The sequence below is a fragment of the Taudactylus pleione genome, unplaced genomic scaffold (genome assembly GCF_031769625.1).
Source record: "Taudactylus pleione unplaced genomic scaffold, aTauple2 ptg000093l, whole genome shotgun sequence".
Classification (NCBI taxonomy): Eukaryota; Metazoa; Chordata; class Amphibia; order Anura; family Myobatrachidae; genus Taudactylus; species Taudactylus pleione.
This window is the reverse complement of record NW_028284495.1, coordinates 34,804,823-34,823,389: the sequence shown is the minus strand read 5'-3', so window position 1 is coordinate 34,823,389 and position 18,567 is coordinate 34,804,823. Positions and strand designations below refer to the sequence as shown.

Here is an 18,567-nt window from a genome sequence, read left to right as displayed (position 1 = left end):
CTATCTAAATTAATTAAAGGGTCTTGTGATCATCGTTGGCTAATTCAGCTGTACATGGTACCAACATCCTTGTAGAAATACATGTAATATATCTCTTCATTAATAATAATTGTATATTTCCTAATACTAGAATCTATAAACAAGACATAACAATTTTGGTTTTCTGATATATAATATGTTAATTTTCCTGTCTGGAAGATGGCACAGATAAAAGAGCATGGACAAAGTGTGCATAACTCCACTATTAAAACCATGAACAAAAGCCAAGAATTAACAGGATTTATTGACAACCTGCATGCAACAATTAAAGGTAATATTTAAAAGCTCTTGTGTTTTCGTGTGTGCTGGATTTGAAATGTTCTCTACAATATAACCATACAGTGATATGTTCTTTCTTTGAATCATGTTATATGCCATATTGTTATAGGCTATGTCTTCATATTTTGGTCTTGTTTTTTTACATTGCTGTTTTCTTCCTAAAGCTCATTATATTTAGGTTTTTTTTTGTATTCATAGGGGTATATTCAATTGGCCTCGAGGTTTTGCGAGGAAAAAACCTTGCACCCCTCGCGGCCAATTTTGAAATCCCGCGTGTATGCGCGCTCCCGATACCCGCGGGATTCAATTAAAAAAACAGTGGGCGCTGGGTTTTCATCACTGAAAACCACGTGCCGCGTAAATTTAAAAAAATAAAAAAAAGTCACTTACCTGTCCGGGTCTCCGCGGCTCCCGGCGGCCTCCCCTCTCTCTTCTTACTGGAGAGGAGGCTGCTGGGAGTCCCGGGGGCTGATGGGAGGGGCAAGGGCTGCTGGGAGATGTAGTTTCTCCCAGCGCCCATTCCGGGGGGCCACACACACCGCACCGGGTGTCACACACACACTCATGCACTCATACACACACACACACCACACAGTCACTCATACACACTTACATACAGCACACACACTGACATACTCACCGCTGCTGCAGAAGAGCCGGCTCCCGACGCTGGATGCAGAAGAAGATGAGAAAGCGCTTCGGAAGGTGAGTAATTAAGGACTAATTGAGCTAATTGGATACTTCCAATTGCTTAATTAGTCCTTTGGGGAGGGGGGGGGTTGTCAGAGCAAGTACACGTGATTTTTCCTAAGAACATTGATTTCTGGAAAAATCACGCTTGCTCAGGAGGTGCGCAAAAAAAACCCTCCCAGTGCGTGTTTTTATAAAAAACACGCACCTTATAGAATAGCAAAAAACCCGCACCTGCAGGAAATACCTCGCAGGTGCGGGTTTTTGGCTTTTTTCGCAGCCTATTGAATATGCCCCAAAGAGTTTACTGCCTTTAGATTTGTAGTGGTTAGGGATTATTAACTTTTCCCCTCAGCATTAGTAGGACACAGACATTGAGGGGTCTATTTACTGAGCAGTGTTAGGAGACAGAGTGAAAAGTGATAAGGTGCCAGCCAATCAGCTACCAACTGCCATCTCACAGGCTGTGTTTGAAAAATGACAGCTGGGAGCTGATTGGCTGGCACCTTATTACTTTTCACTCTGTCTCCTAGCACTGCTTAGTAAATAGACCTCCAAGTTATATTACACCACGACAGTTGAAAAAAAAAATGATTCTCCCTAATATTGCTCCTGCTTCCTTGCTCCTCCAGCATGTCCCAGTGTCCTTCATTCTAACTGTCGACAAGACATACCACATAATAATGACTGTATGCTATGACTGTGCCTCCATGCTGCCCATTCCTTCTAACAAGCTTTGGGAGCAGATTTTTTTTAACTCCTTAATGCTTTGAGCCCCATAACAACCATATCAGTTACTGTAGCTTCTTTATGCTATTGTATGTCTTTTACGTATCAATTTAAATTGGTCCCTGATATTTATTTTTGGCTAATTTCATGTGTGTATCAATTAATTAGAATAAAATAGTTAAATTGGCTTGCTATGCAGATACTGTATCTGCCATGTTCCTTCATACACTATTGATTCCTCTATCTTTTAGTAATTATAGAAATCACAGAGAGTCTGAATGAGACACTTGGCAGTGATCCCCAACTGTCTGACAGCACAGTACTAAATCATCAGGAAGACGTTTCATCCAGGCTTGAGTCGATGAGCATAAGAGCCTTTAATGAACAACATCACCATTCTACCACAAACCTTAAGTAAGATGTATTTTGTGTATGTAACTATATTCACTATAGAGCAAACTAAATAAAATGTATGTTGTTTACAGTCAGATAAATTAGTTTGAAACTATCATTTTCAAATTGCAACTTGTATTCTCTCTTCTCTTCTGGATGCACATTCAGGGCCTCATTCAGAGGCGGTCGGAGGATGCAAGCGGTCGCTCAGAAACTGGGAGGCCACTTGCATCCTGACCGCCCGCCTCTGTTGCGGTCGTTAGGCTGTGGGTTAACACCCACAGCTCTAACGACTGCTCGGGTGATGGTCGCGATGGTCAGAGGCCATCGCGACCATCGGGGCTTACGACGAGACCCTAGGGTAGGGTCTCACTTGTTGTAAGCCCCGGAGAGCTTCTGGCTCTGTCAGAGCCGGAAGCTCTCCACTGACATCACTAGTGATGTCAGTGGGGCCTCCCCCAAACGGCAGGCGTTCCCATGGGTACGCCTCCGTTTGGGCTGCCACCCCCCCGGTGCGCCTTCCAAACGGGACGAGCTGTCAATCAACATCGACAGCTGTCAATCAACATCGACAGGATGCCGGGCGCCTGTCTCCCGGCGTAGGGAAAATGACAGGCGTCTAGATATTGACGCCGGTCATTTATCCCATGGCGGGATAAAGCAGTCGGGAAGCCGGCTGCCAGGATTCCGGCAGCTGGCTTCCCAATTGTATACCTGGTGGAGAGTCTGATAGGGAGAGGGAGAGCATTCCAAAGGTAGGGAGCAGCACGGGCAAAATCTTGGATGCAAGGTGGGAGGAAGTAATCAGTTGGCATACTAGGTCGACAGCGACCATGTCCACATGGTCATAATATCAACAGAGATCATATTGACATGTTTATCATGTCGACATTGACCATGTAGACAATCATCTTTTCGACACTATTGAAATGTGGACATTGACAATCTAGATTTCAGGTATGCCTAAACCTAACCCCAAACCGCTAACCCTAACACAAATGATCACATTTTTGCATACGTTTATTTTTTTTTGCTTTTTACCTACAACAGAGCTTCGGAAGACTTATTGACCATTGTTCGGAATAATTACGAGAAGCCACATCAGGACTTAAGGAAGTTGAAGAAGAGTCTTCAGGACATGTTATTACAGCACAACAGCAAATTACTTGCAGCTAAAGACTTCATTGATGAATCCACATCTAACACCAATAGCACCAACAATCTGCTGATTATCATCCAAAGCAACCTGGAAGACTTCAAAGTGAGTATATTGTTTTTTAGTTATTTTTTCAATTCTTCTTTTCCAAATTTGATTGCTCAGTTTACTTTATGTACTGTAACTAAACAGGTGAAATCTTTGTAAGTTTCAAAAGTTAAAGAACCAAATTTGACAACTAATGTAATGGCATTTTTGCAGGTAAAAAAAAATAATCTCCAAGAGAACAAGAATCGTTCTGAAATGTTGATTGAGGAAGGACTTGTGCTGGCTGAAGAGGCAGCCCTGCTTAGAGATGACATGATTAATGCAACATCCGTATGTATCACATCATTAAGCACATGGTCATAGTGATGGATTGCAGTGGACTTTGCACTTAGCTGTTTATGTTCTCTACAGATATTAGATATGCACAAAGAAGAGCTGATCATGTGGAACACAAAGTTGAGGCACCATGTAGATGAGCTGGTTATGCAAATGTCCAAGCGAGATGCACTCTCATTGGTTTACAAAGCGGAAAACCATACAGCCAATCTACAGAGACAGGCAGATTCACGAAACAGGTATTGATTAAAACAAAACATACTATTATCATTTATCTTTCCAAAGAGCAAGCATGGATAACCTATGTAGCTTATGATGTGCTATGAAATGTATGTTGCACCTTCATTAAGGTGCAAACAACAACTATCAAGCCTTTACCTCCTGTAATTACCCGCAATGTGTGCTGCCGCACATTGCCGAAACCTCAGGCTTCATTAGATCTCCCCTTTGGTGTAAACAAAAAAAATTATTCTGTAGGACCAAAGAATTACTGAACACAGAATAAACGTTTATTGTTCTATTTAAGCAGACCTATCAATCCTTGCAAATACTTGTGTTTTCATTTGATCGCATTCTCTGTTTTTAAGTATTTCTAAAAGGTGTCTGAAAACAAAAGTAGTAACAAAGAGGGTCATTGTTTGAAAATAACAGCCATATGACCTAATCCATATTTATGAGCGTTGCAATGTATAATTTAGTGGAACCATACATATATGAAATTTTAAGATTGCTATGGCTACTGTATGTAGTTATTTACTAACAGTATACTATATATTGTTGTATATGACAGTGGTGACTTCATACAAAAGTTTCTTGTTTTCAAACTGGTCCTGTTCTATTATGATTTATATTATAGGTTGAGTCTCCCATATCCAAATATTCCGAAATACAGAATTTTTTTGGCTTGTCTGAGATAATGAAACCTTTGATTTTTGATGGTTCAATGTACACAAACTTTGTCTAAGGCACAAATTATTAAAAATATTGTATAAAATAACCTTCAGGCTGTGTATATAAGGTGTATATGAAACATAACTGAATTTCATGTATGTACACAAACTTTGTTTGAGTCACAAATTATTGAAAATATTGTATAAAATGACCTGCAGGCTGTGTGTATAAGGTGTATATAACACATAACTGCATTCTGTGTGTATATTTGGGTCCCATTCCCAAGATATTTCATTATGGTATGCAAATATTCCAAAATACGGAATATTCCGTTATCCAAAATACCCCTGGTCCCAAGCATTTTGGATATCGGAGACTCAACCTGTATTAAACAAATTGCTGTTTACATGGATTAAATTAATTACAAGACACCAACACTAGATTTTGAATACCATTAGAGCAAGAAGTTGTCTAACATTCCAGCCTTCATGGCAATGTAACGTGTGTTTTACACACAAACACAAAAAGGTATCATGTTTGTTGCACCCATACAAACTTTTCTTTATCTTCAACCTTTCTAGTTCACGTAATATGTTCAAAATCTGTGATTGACACTCTATGTAATTCCAGTGAAACTTCACCTCTCTACTAGTGCATGAATACTTTGGTTGCAAGTTTTTTGGTTGAATAAACTAGAATTAATAAAAATGAAACCTTAGATTCATGATTGTAACCCATGACACACTACAGACCAGCCATCAGTGATTTTTTTTGCTTTCTCTGGCTTTTATTTTTAGCAGTATATAAAAGAGTGGAGACCTATTGTTCAATAAGGATGCTTCTATGTAGTAGGATTAACAGCTTTGTTTTTAGATTCCCGTAGAGGGTTGTGGCCAAAACCACATTAGGATTACAAACATTTGTCCGATTTTAGGCCATTTTCTAATCACTCTAATTAAGACAGAAAAAGGGATTTATGGCATCATATTCACCGGTATGCCTCTTTATATGCCATCTGCTCCACATGCCCCTTTTTGCCATCAGAGCCCCCACATGCCCCCCTTTTGCTCCACAATAGAGTTAGGAGGGTATTATGGATGCAAATCCTGAGGGTACCAGGACACCTCCACTGCTCCTGTTAACACCTTGAACAGTCACATAAAACAAGAGGGTGGTTTTAGAGGGGGTTTAAAGAATTATAGGTGCACTTTCTGTGAAGGCAATACATACAGGTTTCGCGCTCTGCATTCGTCATTAGTAATACCTTAGTAATACACTAATTATTATAGGTATTTTCAACAGATCATTTTAAGTGCAAAAATAATGTAATCATATTTTATGATGATTCATTTATTTCAGTCATATGCATCAACTAAATTCCAAATGATGTTATTATTCTAGGACTTCTCTCCATAGATTTATCTACACTAAATTTCCATTTTTTAAATGAATTGGAGTCTCATCCACAGCCAGGAGTTAATCCAGCTATAAAGTGTAATTTTACACTTTGGTAAAATCATGTTGAACTGCAGGAAGGGGCAAAGTTAAAATACAGGTACAGATTTGGAGTTTGGAGGGGAGCATGTCCTTTAAACTGCAGTTTTTATATAAGCCCCCAGTATACAGTATGTGTGCTACATGTAAACAGTATTTCTTCTGCATGCACATAACATTTTATTATAACATGTCCAGATGCCAGTATGCTCCCTTTAGCTGCTCGTAGCTTTTAGTGGGGCCCTTAGAGTGCAGTATTACATTAATTTTCTTATTCTTATGTAGTTTAACCGAGGGAAGTTGGTTCCTCCTGTTTATGCTAAATGTTTCTCTTACAGTTCTCTCTCAGATATAAGAAACACTACGATAAACGCCACAAATGCTATACAAGCTCACTCTGGTATTAAACATATGATTAAACAAGCTGAGAACATGGCTGAGCAGTCTAACTATACTATCTCAGAGGCACTAAGCTTGGTGAGTACCATCGCAGAACTACTAGACACACACAATACAACATTTAATATAATTGAAAATTGGCTAGATGTAACAATTTCCCAAAGTTTATAACCTTACAGTTATACTTTACATGTTCTATGCACTTGTAGACATGGGCAACTCTTAGTAGTTATTACTTTTATTTTTTATTATTTTTATTATTTTTATGTTTCAAGCCCACTTCTAGATATTTGTCCCTGTCAGTCCTCCCACGAGTGTCTGTCACCTTCCTAGATCCGGAGTCTCTTTTCTGTGAAGTTTCCAGGGAGGAGGGGGCAGGTTTACACTAAACTGATGCAACCATTTTAAATAACTGCCTGAATTCTACTAAGAGACGTCTAAGTTCCCATCCTTGCCCCAAATAAAGGACCATGCAATGCACAGCACCTCGTCATATTTCCCTAGTTGGTTTTTAGCTCAGAGCTGAGTAGCTATAAATAAAAATGTTACAGATCAGAAAGACTAATTACTATTATGGTAAAAGGCATAAGGAGTCACTGTCCTGCTTATTACAGACAGGAATTGTATCCCTGGTGTGTAGTTCAGGATTTAATTTGTCAATAAAAAAGAACATTTTGAAGCTTTTACACATGTTCCAGAATGTTTTCTGCCTCATTACTGAGCAGCTGAGAGCTCCTGTCACCTACACCATGCGGCTTCCTTCTGTAGGTGATGGGTGCACTATGATGTTGCTGTTACCTAGCTGTAACATAAGACATATAGCAGAAAATAAATCTGGGTGTTGCAGTGTCATTAATATATATATATATATAATTCAAAATATTGCAGTGATGGTCACATAGGGGCTGATTCTGAGTCACAGTGATGGTCACATAGGGGCTGATTCTGAGTCACAGTGATGGTCATATAGAGGCTGATTCTGAGAAACAGTGATGGTCACATAGGGGCTGATTCTGAGTCACAGTGATGGTCATATAGAGGCTGATTCTGAGTCACAGTGATGGTCACATAGGGGCTGATTCTGAGTCACAGTGATGGTCACATAGGGGCTGATTCTGAGTCACGGTGATGGTCACATAGGGGCTGATTCTGAGTCACAGCGATGGTCACATAGGGGCTGATTCTGAGTCACAGTGATGGTCATATAGAGGCTGATTCTGAGTCACAGTGATGGTCATATAGAGGCTGATTCTGAGTCACAGTGATGGTCACATAGGGGCTGATTCTGAGTCACAGTGATGGTCATATAGAGGCTGATTCTGAGTCACAGTGATGGTCACATAGGGGCTGATTCTGAGTCACAGTGATGGTCATATAGAGGCTGATTGTGAGTCACAGTGATGGTCATATAGGGGCTGATTCTGAGTCACAGTGATGGTCACATAGGGGCTGATTCTGAATTGGGCACAGCCGCAATTATATCTGCATTTATTGGCGGTCGCCCATCTGCGACTTTATGCAAATGCCGATACACAGCTCTTCCCTGGTGTACATCTGTGCGTCTTACTGTGCAAGGACTGAGACGCCCACTGTCAGCATCCGTAAATGTAGAAATACCACTTGGGCGGACTTTAAACGCCAGCATAGGTTACACCATGGAAATTTTCACCAGTTCCTATAGTAGGTGTAGTTTCCCTGTCTGAGTATGGTCTCCTATGTAAGCGGTTGAGCACCTGTGTACACAGCAACTTTCAGTGACACGCCAATAACACTCCCACAACACGCCCATAAGACAGAACATATCTGTGCATGCACTAAGCCGCCTCCCTGTCACCGCCCAAGAACACCCACTACATTATCAACATTTCTAAGACCACTCGCATCCCATGCACCTCAATCACAGCACCGACGCTGTGCTCACACAATCTGGACGCAGCGCAGTGCAACATAGATACATGCGCTAAAGACAAAAATCCCTCCACCGTGTCTGACATCGGCAGTGTGCGTGAATTAGGCCCATAGGCTGAGATCAGTCAGTAGGTTGCTACAACTGTTTGTAACATTAAGTATGGATGTTACAGTAAGCTGTCCCCTTAGTATATGCTTTATATTGTGTGACATGTACAAAAACATTCCCAATGAGAGCCTTATGCATTCACCAGCACTTGGGTGTCTTTGGGACAATCTGGAGCCAGTGGAGTTTACAAATAGGAGCAGAGGCTATGTAATACAGATGACCAACCTGATGGCACCACACCAAGGGCCTGATTCAGAGACGGAAGCTAATGCAATCGTATATGCGATTTTGCATCGAGCGCAGCTGAGAAAATATGTAATGTTTCCAAAGCTTAGGGACACCCACTGCTGCCTTCTCATATCATCAGCATAAATATCGGAAACATCGACGCAGAGGGGGTAGCCATGCAGCAAGTCTGACCTGTCTCAAACACAGCGCAGAGAGCTCTCATGCTGCAAAGGAGATCATTTATGGATGCCCATGAAACAGCGTTTACACGATCAGACACATCTGCGTTTGCCTAGCCAACCCCGTGACCTCACCCAAACGCTGACTGCCTGTCACTCACTTTACAAATAAATATTCTATGCAAGTGTAATCGCAAAACAATCGCTGCGTGTGCACAGTGCGGCTTACATGCACGCGCAATGGCAAACAGTCACTCGATCTGCATAAATATATCTGCATTGCATACAGTACATCTCTGAATCAGGCCCCAAGACAGCTGATGATAATAACATGATGTAATATCAACAATGACCAGCGAAACAAACAAACAGCAGAGGACAGCAGCATCAGTTATTACAGCCATTGTTAATCCAAGAGAGATATGGGGGACACAGGTTATAGCTGATCAAAGTAGCAGAATAAGCAAAGCAGTAGTCAAGGTAAAAGAGCTCAACAGCAGGCTAGACAAGCACTTACGTGTTACGTTGTAACCGTCAAGCAACTGAGCTCAACAGCAGGCTAGACAAGCACTTACGGGTTATGTTATAACCGTCAAGAAACTGAGCTCAACAGCAGACTAGATAAGCACTTACGTGTTACGTTATAACCGTCAAGCAACTGAACTCAACAGCAGGCTAGATAAGCACTTACGTGTTACGTTATAACCATCAAGCAACTGAGCTCAACAGCAGGCTAGACAAGCACTTACGGGTTACGTTATAACCGTCAAGAAACTGCTATTTAAAGCAACTAGAACCATCACAGACTTCCTGTATACGCCAACAAACAATGTTCCTAATAGCATCCTAATCTCTGCATGCGAATTTAGTATTTCCTCTATAGAACCAAGAAAAACTTGTGCAACATACATTATATTACACATTTATCTGTTAATGTTTGCATCTGACAAAGTTAAAAAATATGATTGGGTTAATAGCATCTATTTTTGAAAATTATACACATTTGCTCTTCTGTGTTCTTTAAGCAATGCAAATCTTGGCCGAGTTAGAACAATTTTGTAAATTTTAATAATTGTTAATTTTTTTTTCAAACCAAAGGTATCTGAACCAGGGGGATCTTTAAATCTCACTTCCGAGAATTCCATGAGGATCAGCACAAGGCTACTAGATGAATCCAAAAATTTAAGTCGAAACACAGAAGGTATTGTTTAAAATGTTATCTTAAACATGAGTAAATGAAGGACAAACACCTACTGCTTTTATCCATCATTTTTCGTTTTCTGTGTAGTATTCCTGAAAGACACGGCTTGCTCAGTAATTCTGTTGTAGATTAATACCACAAGCTTTATGATGATAGCCAATCTGGGGAACTTTATCGGTTCTTCATACTGTACCTGTCCCTGTAGCTGGTAAGATCTCAGTGCTAAACCTGATCTGTTTGCTCCAATAGCAGTTATATTTCACTTGAAAGGACTGAAGACAAAAGTGGATAAGATAGAAAACCATACACGTGCATTTAGTGGGCAGATAGACAAGCAGCTGCGTGCTCTGAGATCTTTACCAAATGGTAAGTTTTATATACAAGCTGTCCTTTTATCACTTTCTGATAAAAATTGTAATGAGAATTCAAGTGTTCATGCCTTAAGCGCTGTATAAAGATACAGCTACTGTGATATTTTGTACTTAGTGAACTATTTAGTCATCCTGGTCCAAATTGTACAGGTAGTAATGACATTGCTTATGGTTGATGTCAGTGCGGCTTAATGTAAAGTTGTCATCCTGAAATGGTTTTGTAATAAAATGCAGTTTACAAGAGCTTTGTTAATTCACTCCTAGGTAGTTAAATATGTCGACCAGAAAAAGGGCTCTGAGTCAGCTTGTATTTTTTATATATTTCTTTTAATAATATGCTACATTAGCTACAGTACTGTATATTGCTGATTTTGGCCCTGATATATCAACGAGTGATATGCTTGTTATCACTTGTTACTAATCTTAAATGGTGCTCCAACCAATCAGCTTCTAAATGTCATTTTTCAAAGACAGCCTGTAAAGTGAGTTAGGAGCTGATTGGTTGGAGCACCATTTAAGATTAGTAACGAGTGATAACAAGCATATCACTCCATGATAAATCTGGGCCTAAATCATACAATGCTCATCACAATAATGCTGTGATTTGTAGAAGTACAGAATATTCAGATATACTGTACAATAGTTACCTCTCCACCTCACCCCTCGGAATGTACATTATGACAGTGCATCTTGAGAAAAGCAACCAACCAAAACAAGAATACAGCTTTCTGCTTTTATACGATCAGGGAACCCTGACCGCTCTGTAAGCTTGAGTAATTACCTAATTAGCAGATATATCTAGGGAGATATATTTTTTTTTGCAGTACTAATTCATAGATTCCTATAGTAGGTCTATGCCTATATAGCCATGACAGTAGATTTTGGTGGTCTGATGTAATAAAAATATATCTTCTGTATATTCGAGATTATTTTGGATTCTCACTTCCATTCAAACCTTAATGTATTTTTTATTATTTTGGTCATATCAGTAATTGCCAGTAATTATGAAAAAAACACAAAATATAATATTTGCCTTCTGGGTTGATTTGGGATGAATTTAAACACACAAATGACCATATATGTAATGTCTTATTTTGGTTTATTTACCAGATACAAGTGCTACACTCCAGGATGTTAAAGATCTGGCTTTGTCTGCCAATGCCAGTGCAGTCGGAACCTTAAACCATATCATGAACTTCAACCTAAAGCTGACTAAAGACACATCTACATTGTCCAGGGTCAATGACACCCTGCAGAAGACAAAGGAGCTTCTGGATGACTCATCGATAACTGGTATGGAGCCTGCAGCACCGCACATAAAAATTACCTCATAGTAAATATTTCAGATATTGTAGTATATGTGCAGGAAAACTTGTACAGTTTTCCTAATGACACGTATATACTCGAGTATAAGCCGAGTTTTTCGGCACATTTTTTGTGCTGAAAAAGTACCCCCTCGGCTTATACTCGAGTGAAGTGTGTAGCGCTGACCGGACGGAGTTCGGTCAGCGCTACACAGCACAAACACACAGCCGCCGGAGCCGGCAGCTGTGTGTTTGCTGTAATCAGCAGCCGCTGAGAGTCTGTCAGACTCTCAGCGCCTGCTGCTGCTCACACTGCGGGAGCCATCTTCCGGCTCCCACAGTGGGTAATGGTAGAGACGTCATGAGTAATGACGTCTCTCCCATTCAAAGCGGCCGGAGGAGCTGTTAGCGGCGGGCCAGGAGCGGGGGGTTTCAGGTAAGTGATTTTTTTTTAATTCTTATTACGTCTCTCTCTACTGGGGGGGTGACTACTGGGGGCACTACCAGGGGCGATTACTACAGGGGGCACTACCAGGGGGCGATTACTACAGGGGTCACTACCAGGGGGCGATTACTACAGGGGTCTCTACCTGGGGCGATTACTACAGGGGGCGCTAAAAGGTGGAATTACTACTGTGGGCACTAAAAGGGGGGGATTACCACTGGGGGCACTACCAGGGGGGGATTACTACTGGGGGCACTAAAAGGGGGGATTACCACTGGGGGCACTACCAGGGGGGGATTACTACTGGGGGCACTAAAAGGGGGGGATTACCACTGGAGGCACTACCAGGGGGGATTACTACTGGGGGCACTGAAAGGGGGGATTACTACTGGGGGCACAACCAGGGGGAATTACTACTGGGGGCACTACCAGCTGCTGCATTTCCCACCCTAGGCTTATACTCGAGTCAATAAGCTTTCCCAGTTTTTTGTGGTAAAAGTAGGTACCTCGGCTTATATGCGGGTCGACTTATACTAAGGTATATACGGTAATTCTTTTCTTTATGAAACTGTAAACTGAAAAATATTGCTACCCATCTCAAACCACTATAATCATATACAAGCCTAGAACTATTTTACTTGGTAATACTCTTTTCATTTGGTATATTAAGCTTTTAAGATATGTTTTCCCTTCTTCAGTTAGTACAGTTAGTTCACATGAAATAAAAACGTATCATCAAACACGATAATACTAAACATTGCCAATTACAAGTGATATACTACATATAAAAACGTCTGCTAGAAGTAAATAATATCTTATAAGCAATTGTGAGTTCCATCCTGGCAAAGAATACCAGTGCTGTCTGCTTTCATTGTTTTAGCTATATCGGCAGAGAATAGAATTAAGGAAGTGGAAACACAAGCTAATATTTTGCTGGACAGATTGAAACCCTTAAAATTGCTTGAGGAGAACCTTAGCAGAAACCTATCTGAAATAAAAGAACTGATTAATCGTGTACGGAAACAAGCTGCATCGGTAAGTGCACTGGACCCACACATTTAAGTAAATACTAATACACGTATTTATTTTCTAGTAGTAGGGGTGGTATAGAGTGTGATAAAATATTGATTGCAGGACTTAAGGTATCTCCTTCATAATCCTTGTCATTATTTTCTTATTAAAAGTAGCTAATTTAAACAAATGAATATGTCAGAGTAAGTTTCATATACACAAACCAATAATAGATGTCCATTGAAATTTTAATATACATAAAACAATAACGAAATGGGTGCCTGCTTTAGTTCTTACAGAAGAACAATACCCAGTAATTCAAGATATCATGCAATATGTAAATACTCCTGTAAGAGGTTGGCAGCTTCACTTTACCAGGGCTTAATTTGTGCTGGTGCTAATTTGCAGCCTATAAGGGTAATCTGACAGCTGCAACATTTTTGTAGCAAAGTACAAAATAACATTATTTTTTCCTGCTGTCCACGGCCCTGGTGATAAATAATGATTTTCAAACTCAACTGAAATATCACACTCACAAGCTGATGGGTTTACAAATAAAATATAATGTGGAGGCTATCAGGTTTAGTTATTCATTTAAAGTATTTACTGTTTTGTTATAATGGTTCTCAAATAAAATAGTAACCTTCCCAACACACACACCTATTCACCAAGGGGTGAGGTCACATTGTAGTGTGCCCAACCATGGCAGTGCTATCGTCCCACCGCCAGATTTTCTGACCAGTAACCAAGAGGATGACTACTGAAATCAGCGTCCTCCGCTCATAATACATGCTAATAAATTGCACAATCAGAGAAGAGGCCCTGATTCAGAGATTCAGAGACGGATGCTCTGAAAGAGCGCTCGCTCTGAATATGGGCGTTTTTTTTTTTTTTTTTTAGCGGCCTCCTGGCCGCTCGCATAGCTGTGGGTGACCACCCACAGCTATTGCGAACGGCCAGGATGATGGTCGCGATGGTCAAGACCATCGCGACCATCGGGCTTGCGATGAGACCCTTGTGGTAGGGTCTCGTAGCTGCAAGCCCCAGAGAGCTTCTGGTTCTAATAGAGCTGGAAGCTCTCTCACTGACATCACTGGTGATGTCAGTGGGGCCGCCCACAAACGGCCGGCGTTCGCTTGGAAACGCCTCCGTTTGTGAGGCCACCCCCCCGGCCACGCCTATAAAATGGGGCGAGCTGTCAATCAACATCAACAGCTGCCCCTTTTGCAGCGAGCCACGGAGCGAGAGATTTTCTCTCTCGCTCCGGGGCTTGCGCACGCGCAGTGCAGCCGCTGCGTGTGCGCAGAGCACACCATCGACCTGCTCGCGAGCACTCAAGCGCTTGCGAGGGGTCTGAATCAGGCCCAGAGTCTCTCCAGCACCAGCTTTATTCCTGTTTGCAATTCTTACTGGTTGGGAGAAAAGGGTGTTGGTGGAGGGGAGATAGTGTTGTCTACATATGATTGTCCTACAATGTGGCACCCTTCCTAAAAGTTTGGGTTGGTGGAGGAACATACTTTAATCTAATCCAATAAATAAATAAATTTAATATTATGACCCCATCATTCCCAGTTCAATTTTAAATTACATATTGAACTTGTTTGATGTGGCAATAACACACAGCACAAACATGACACTCCACAGTTACTTGAGTACTGTAGACATGGCACTCCAAATTTACGAGAGTACTGTAGACATGGCACTCCAAAATTACTAGAGTACTGTAAACATGACACTTCAAACTTACTGGAGAATTACTGTATAGACATGATGCTCCAAACTTACTCTGGTTCTGTACACATGGTATTACACGCTTACTTGAGTACTGTACACATGGCACTTCACAGATTTACTAGAACACTGCACACCTGGCAATTCAAATTTATTTGAGTACTGTACACATGGCACTCCACAAACTTACTAGAGCAAGGTACACATGGCATTCCACATTTATTTGAGTACTGTACAGATGGCACGCCACAAACTTATTAGAGCAATGTAAACATGGCATTCCACATTTATTTGAGTACTGTACAGATGGCACGCCACAAACTTACTAGAGCAATGTAAACATGGCATTCCACATTTATTTGAGTACTGTACACATAGAACTCCACAAACTTACTAGAGCACTGTACACATGGCATTCCCCACTTACTCAAGTACTGTACACATGGCATGCCACAAACTTTCTAGAACACTACACATGGCATTCCACACTTACTCAAGTACTGTACACATGGCATACCACAAACTTACTAGCACACTGTACTGTACACATGGTATTCCACACTTACTCAATCACTGTACACATGGCATACCACACTTCCTCAAGTACTGCACTCATGGCACTCCACACTCACTTTAATGCTCTATTGACATCAACACCATATTGAATAGGTGGAGCTAATACAAAGCGATGCTGCTCATTTTGCCCTCAGCAACAAGCTGTGTTACATCTTTATCGTATTTTTCCATCAGAAGGCGGCATACACATAGTTAATAACATTATATTACAAATCATCTTATTTTCAATTAAAGAATTAAATTTCAGGGGAAAATATGTCAATTTAATTTTTAATTTCCTTAACTTTTCTAAGTGGACTATATTGCACTTTTACAACTGCTTCTACGCGACTATCAGGTGCGTATCTATAATGGGCGCAGGGTGTGCAGTGCACACAGGCCCCTGGGTCCAGGGGGGACCCGCGCCGCATACCCTGCACCCATATTATCGTATACTTACCTCTCTGATGTCTCAGCCCTGCACAAAACGTAGTGAGGAAATGGCGACCTGCGCATGCACAGTAGACTCTGAGCACACTCTAGTGTCCAGAGTCTACTAATGCTGCTGTGGCCGGCCAGCCACATCAGTCTGCTGCCGGCAGCAGGGAAGAGAGGAGGGGGCCCCAGTCGGGGAATGAACATGGGCCCCATCCTCTCTTAATATGCCCCTGGCGACTAGATACACAGAGGCCATTTCATTCAGCCCTATGGCTCCATATATTACTCTTCTGTAGACATTATGGGAATAAAAGCTTTGCTCATTTTTGTTCGCACTCCTAAGAGGTGCAACCAAACATGATCAAATATCATTAGCTATGCATCCCATGGAAACATAACTCATGAAGCTACTAATGGAACCTCGCTGCCCTATATTATATATTTGACATCTGTTTCATCAGTTTGTGACTACTAAGGGTTTGCAACTGTGATTTGTTCTTTTCCTTTTTTCAGATTAAAGTAGCTGTTTCTGCAGACAGGGATTGTGTGCGCTCCTACCACCCTGAGATTCGCTCTTCTAACTTCAATACTCTGACATTAAATGTTAAGACCACTGAGCCAGACAACCTTCTATTTTACATGGGCAGTAACACTATGGTGAGTGATATTAGCTATATAAAATGACAAATAAGTCTTTACCATCTGTTTCCTGTTTTTGTATGTAATATAATTCTGTCATCCCCCTAACATACTGCGCTGTGTAAATTTATTTATTACCAGTTATTTATATAGCGCACACATATTCCGCAGAGCTTTACAGAGAATATTTGGCCATTCACACAAGTCCTCAGTGGAGCTTACAATCTATATTCCCTACCACATACACACTATGGCTTTTTTTTCTTGGGAGCCAATTAACCTACCAGTATATTTTTGGTGGGATGGGTACGGGATGCCAGTGCTCGGGATCCCGGTGGTAAAAATCCCGACGCCGGCATCTTGACAGGGTTAGATTACCGACACCTGACGGCCAGTATCCTAACCCTCCCTCCCTGATGCCTGAACCTAACCTCCCCCTCGACCTATTCTGCCCCACCCCGCATCCTAAACCTAATCCTCCCCCATTAGTGCCTAACCCTTACCCTCCCCCAACCCTGCTACTTACTTTCAGGATGATGTTGGTCAGGATGATGGTGGTCGGGATGCCTGCGCCGATACTCTAAGTGCCGGCATCCCCTGTGTCAGGCTACTGAATGTATGCCATTTTTGGATTGTGGCCAGGGGAAACCCATGCAAGCACAGGATGGAAATCAAACCCACAACCACAGTGCTGTGAGGCATAGTTCTTGTCAGAGCTGTAAAGCATGGTTCTTGTCAGAGCTGTAAGGCATGGTTCTTATCAGTGCTGTGAGGCATGGTTCTTGTCAGTGCTGTGAGGCATGGTTCTTGTCAGTGCTGTGAGGCATGGTTCTTGTCAGTGCTGTGAGGCATGGTTCTTGTCAGTGCTGTGAGGCTTGGTTCTTTTTAGAGCTGTAAGGCATGGTTCTTGTCTGTGCTGTGAGGCTTGGTTCTTTTCAGAGCTGTAAGGCATGGTTCTTGTCAGTGCTGTGAGACATTGTTCTTGTCTGTATTGAAAATAAACAATAATAATCATAAGGGACCCATGTGATGTGACTAGTTCCAAGGCTCTATTGCCATATTGTTTCAGTGCATAAAATTGCACCTTTCATTATGTATAGCAACAGCAACACATATTGGGAAAGTTCATCCTGACCCTGGGGGCGCTGTAGAATAAGAACATATGAATGGCAGTTTCTTGTATCTCAGCTGATTGTTAATGTTAATACAAAAATAAAGCCACAGTAAAATAAGGCAGAGTAACTTATACCCATGGTAGCTAGTAATATTTATTGAAGATTAACTAGATAATTCATTTGTATAAGAAGACTTCACAGTTTATCAGTTGTAAAGCACAACATAATTAGCTGGTGCTCTATAAGTAACTATATAAGTAACTGTTAATAAATTATCATGTTATTTTTTGCTGCTTGATAGGCTGATTTCATGGCTGTAGAAATGCGTCAGGGTAAAGTCTCTCTACTCTGGGACATGGGCAGTGGAGCAACAAGGCTTGAAGACCCAGATATCCAAATAAACAACAACAAATGGCATAAAATACACGCAACAAGGTAAAAGTACTCACTGTCTGTATTTTCACTGTCTTCATGTCTCGCAGACCTTAACTATGTAATTCTCTTGTTAGGATTTTCTCATTGTGCCCTAGTTAGCAAACTAGAGACAGTAAGTTAGCACTGAACCATTCATTTACCATTGTTCATTTCTTGTACCAGGTTTGGGAGATCAGGCACACTGAGCATAGAAGAAATCAACTCATCTCAGAAAACCTCAGCAAAAACATCAACTTCTCCAGGAGCATCATCCATTCTCCATGTGGATAATTCCACGCTAATGTTTGTTGGGGGAATTGCTGGTGGAATACAGGTATTGCATACCAATGATGCATTCTGGCTATGTTTATGCCAAAAAATGTAAAAAGCTTATAAACAACACATGCAACCATTTATTGTACATTGCACTAAGACTAAAAGTAAATAATACAGTATTAACATCCT

General features: G+C 41.2%; 1 protein-coding gene across 1 annotated transcript in view; it reads left to right on the top strand.

Moving 5' to 3' along the window:
- Positions 1–18,567, top strand: part of LAMA1 (laminin subunit alpha 1) — a 185,188-nt gene that overhangs the window by 129,255 nt on the left and 37,366 nt on the right. Inside the window, exons 35-47 of the mRNA XM_088469670.1 lie at positions 199–310; positions 1,989–2,151; positions 3,181–3,391; positions 3,548–3,664; positions 3,746–3,909; positions 6,394–6,532; positions 9,977–10,079; positions 10,329–10,445; positions 11,561–11,743; positions 13,080–13,234; positions 16,448–16,591; positions 17,990–18,123; positions 18,286–18,436. Of these exons, the coding sequence (XP_088325796.1) occupies positions 199–310; positions 1,989–2,151; positions 3,181–3,391; positions 3,548–3,664; positions 3,746–3,909; positions 6,394–6,532; positions 9,977–10,079; positions 10,329–10,445; positions 11,561–11,743; positions 13,080–13,234; positions 16,448–16,591; positions 17,990–18,123; positions 18,286–18,436 (1,893 nt within the window). The remainder of the gene's footprint in view (positions 1–198; positions 311–1,988; positions 2,152–3,180; positions 3,392–3,547; positions 3,665–3,745; positions 3,910–6,393; positions 6,533–9,976; positions 10,080–10,328; positions 10,446–11,560; positions 11,744–13,079; positions 13,235–16,447; positions 16,592–17,989; positions 18,124–18,285; positions 18,437–18,567) is intronic.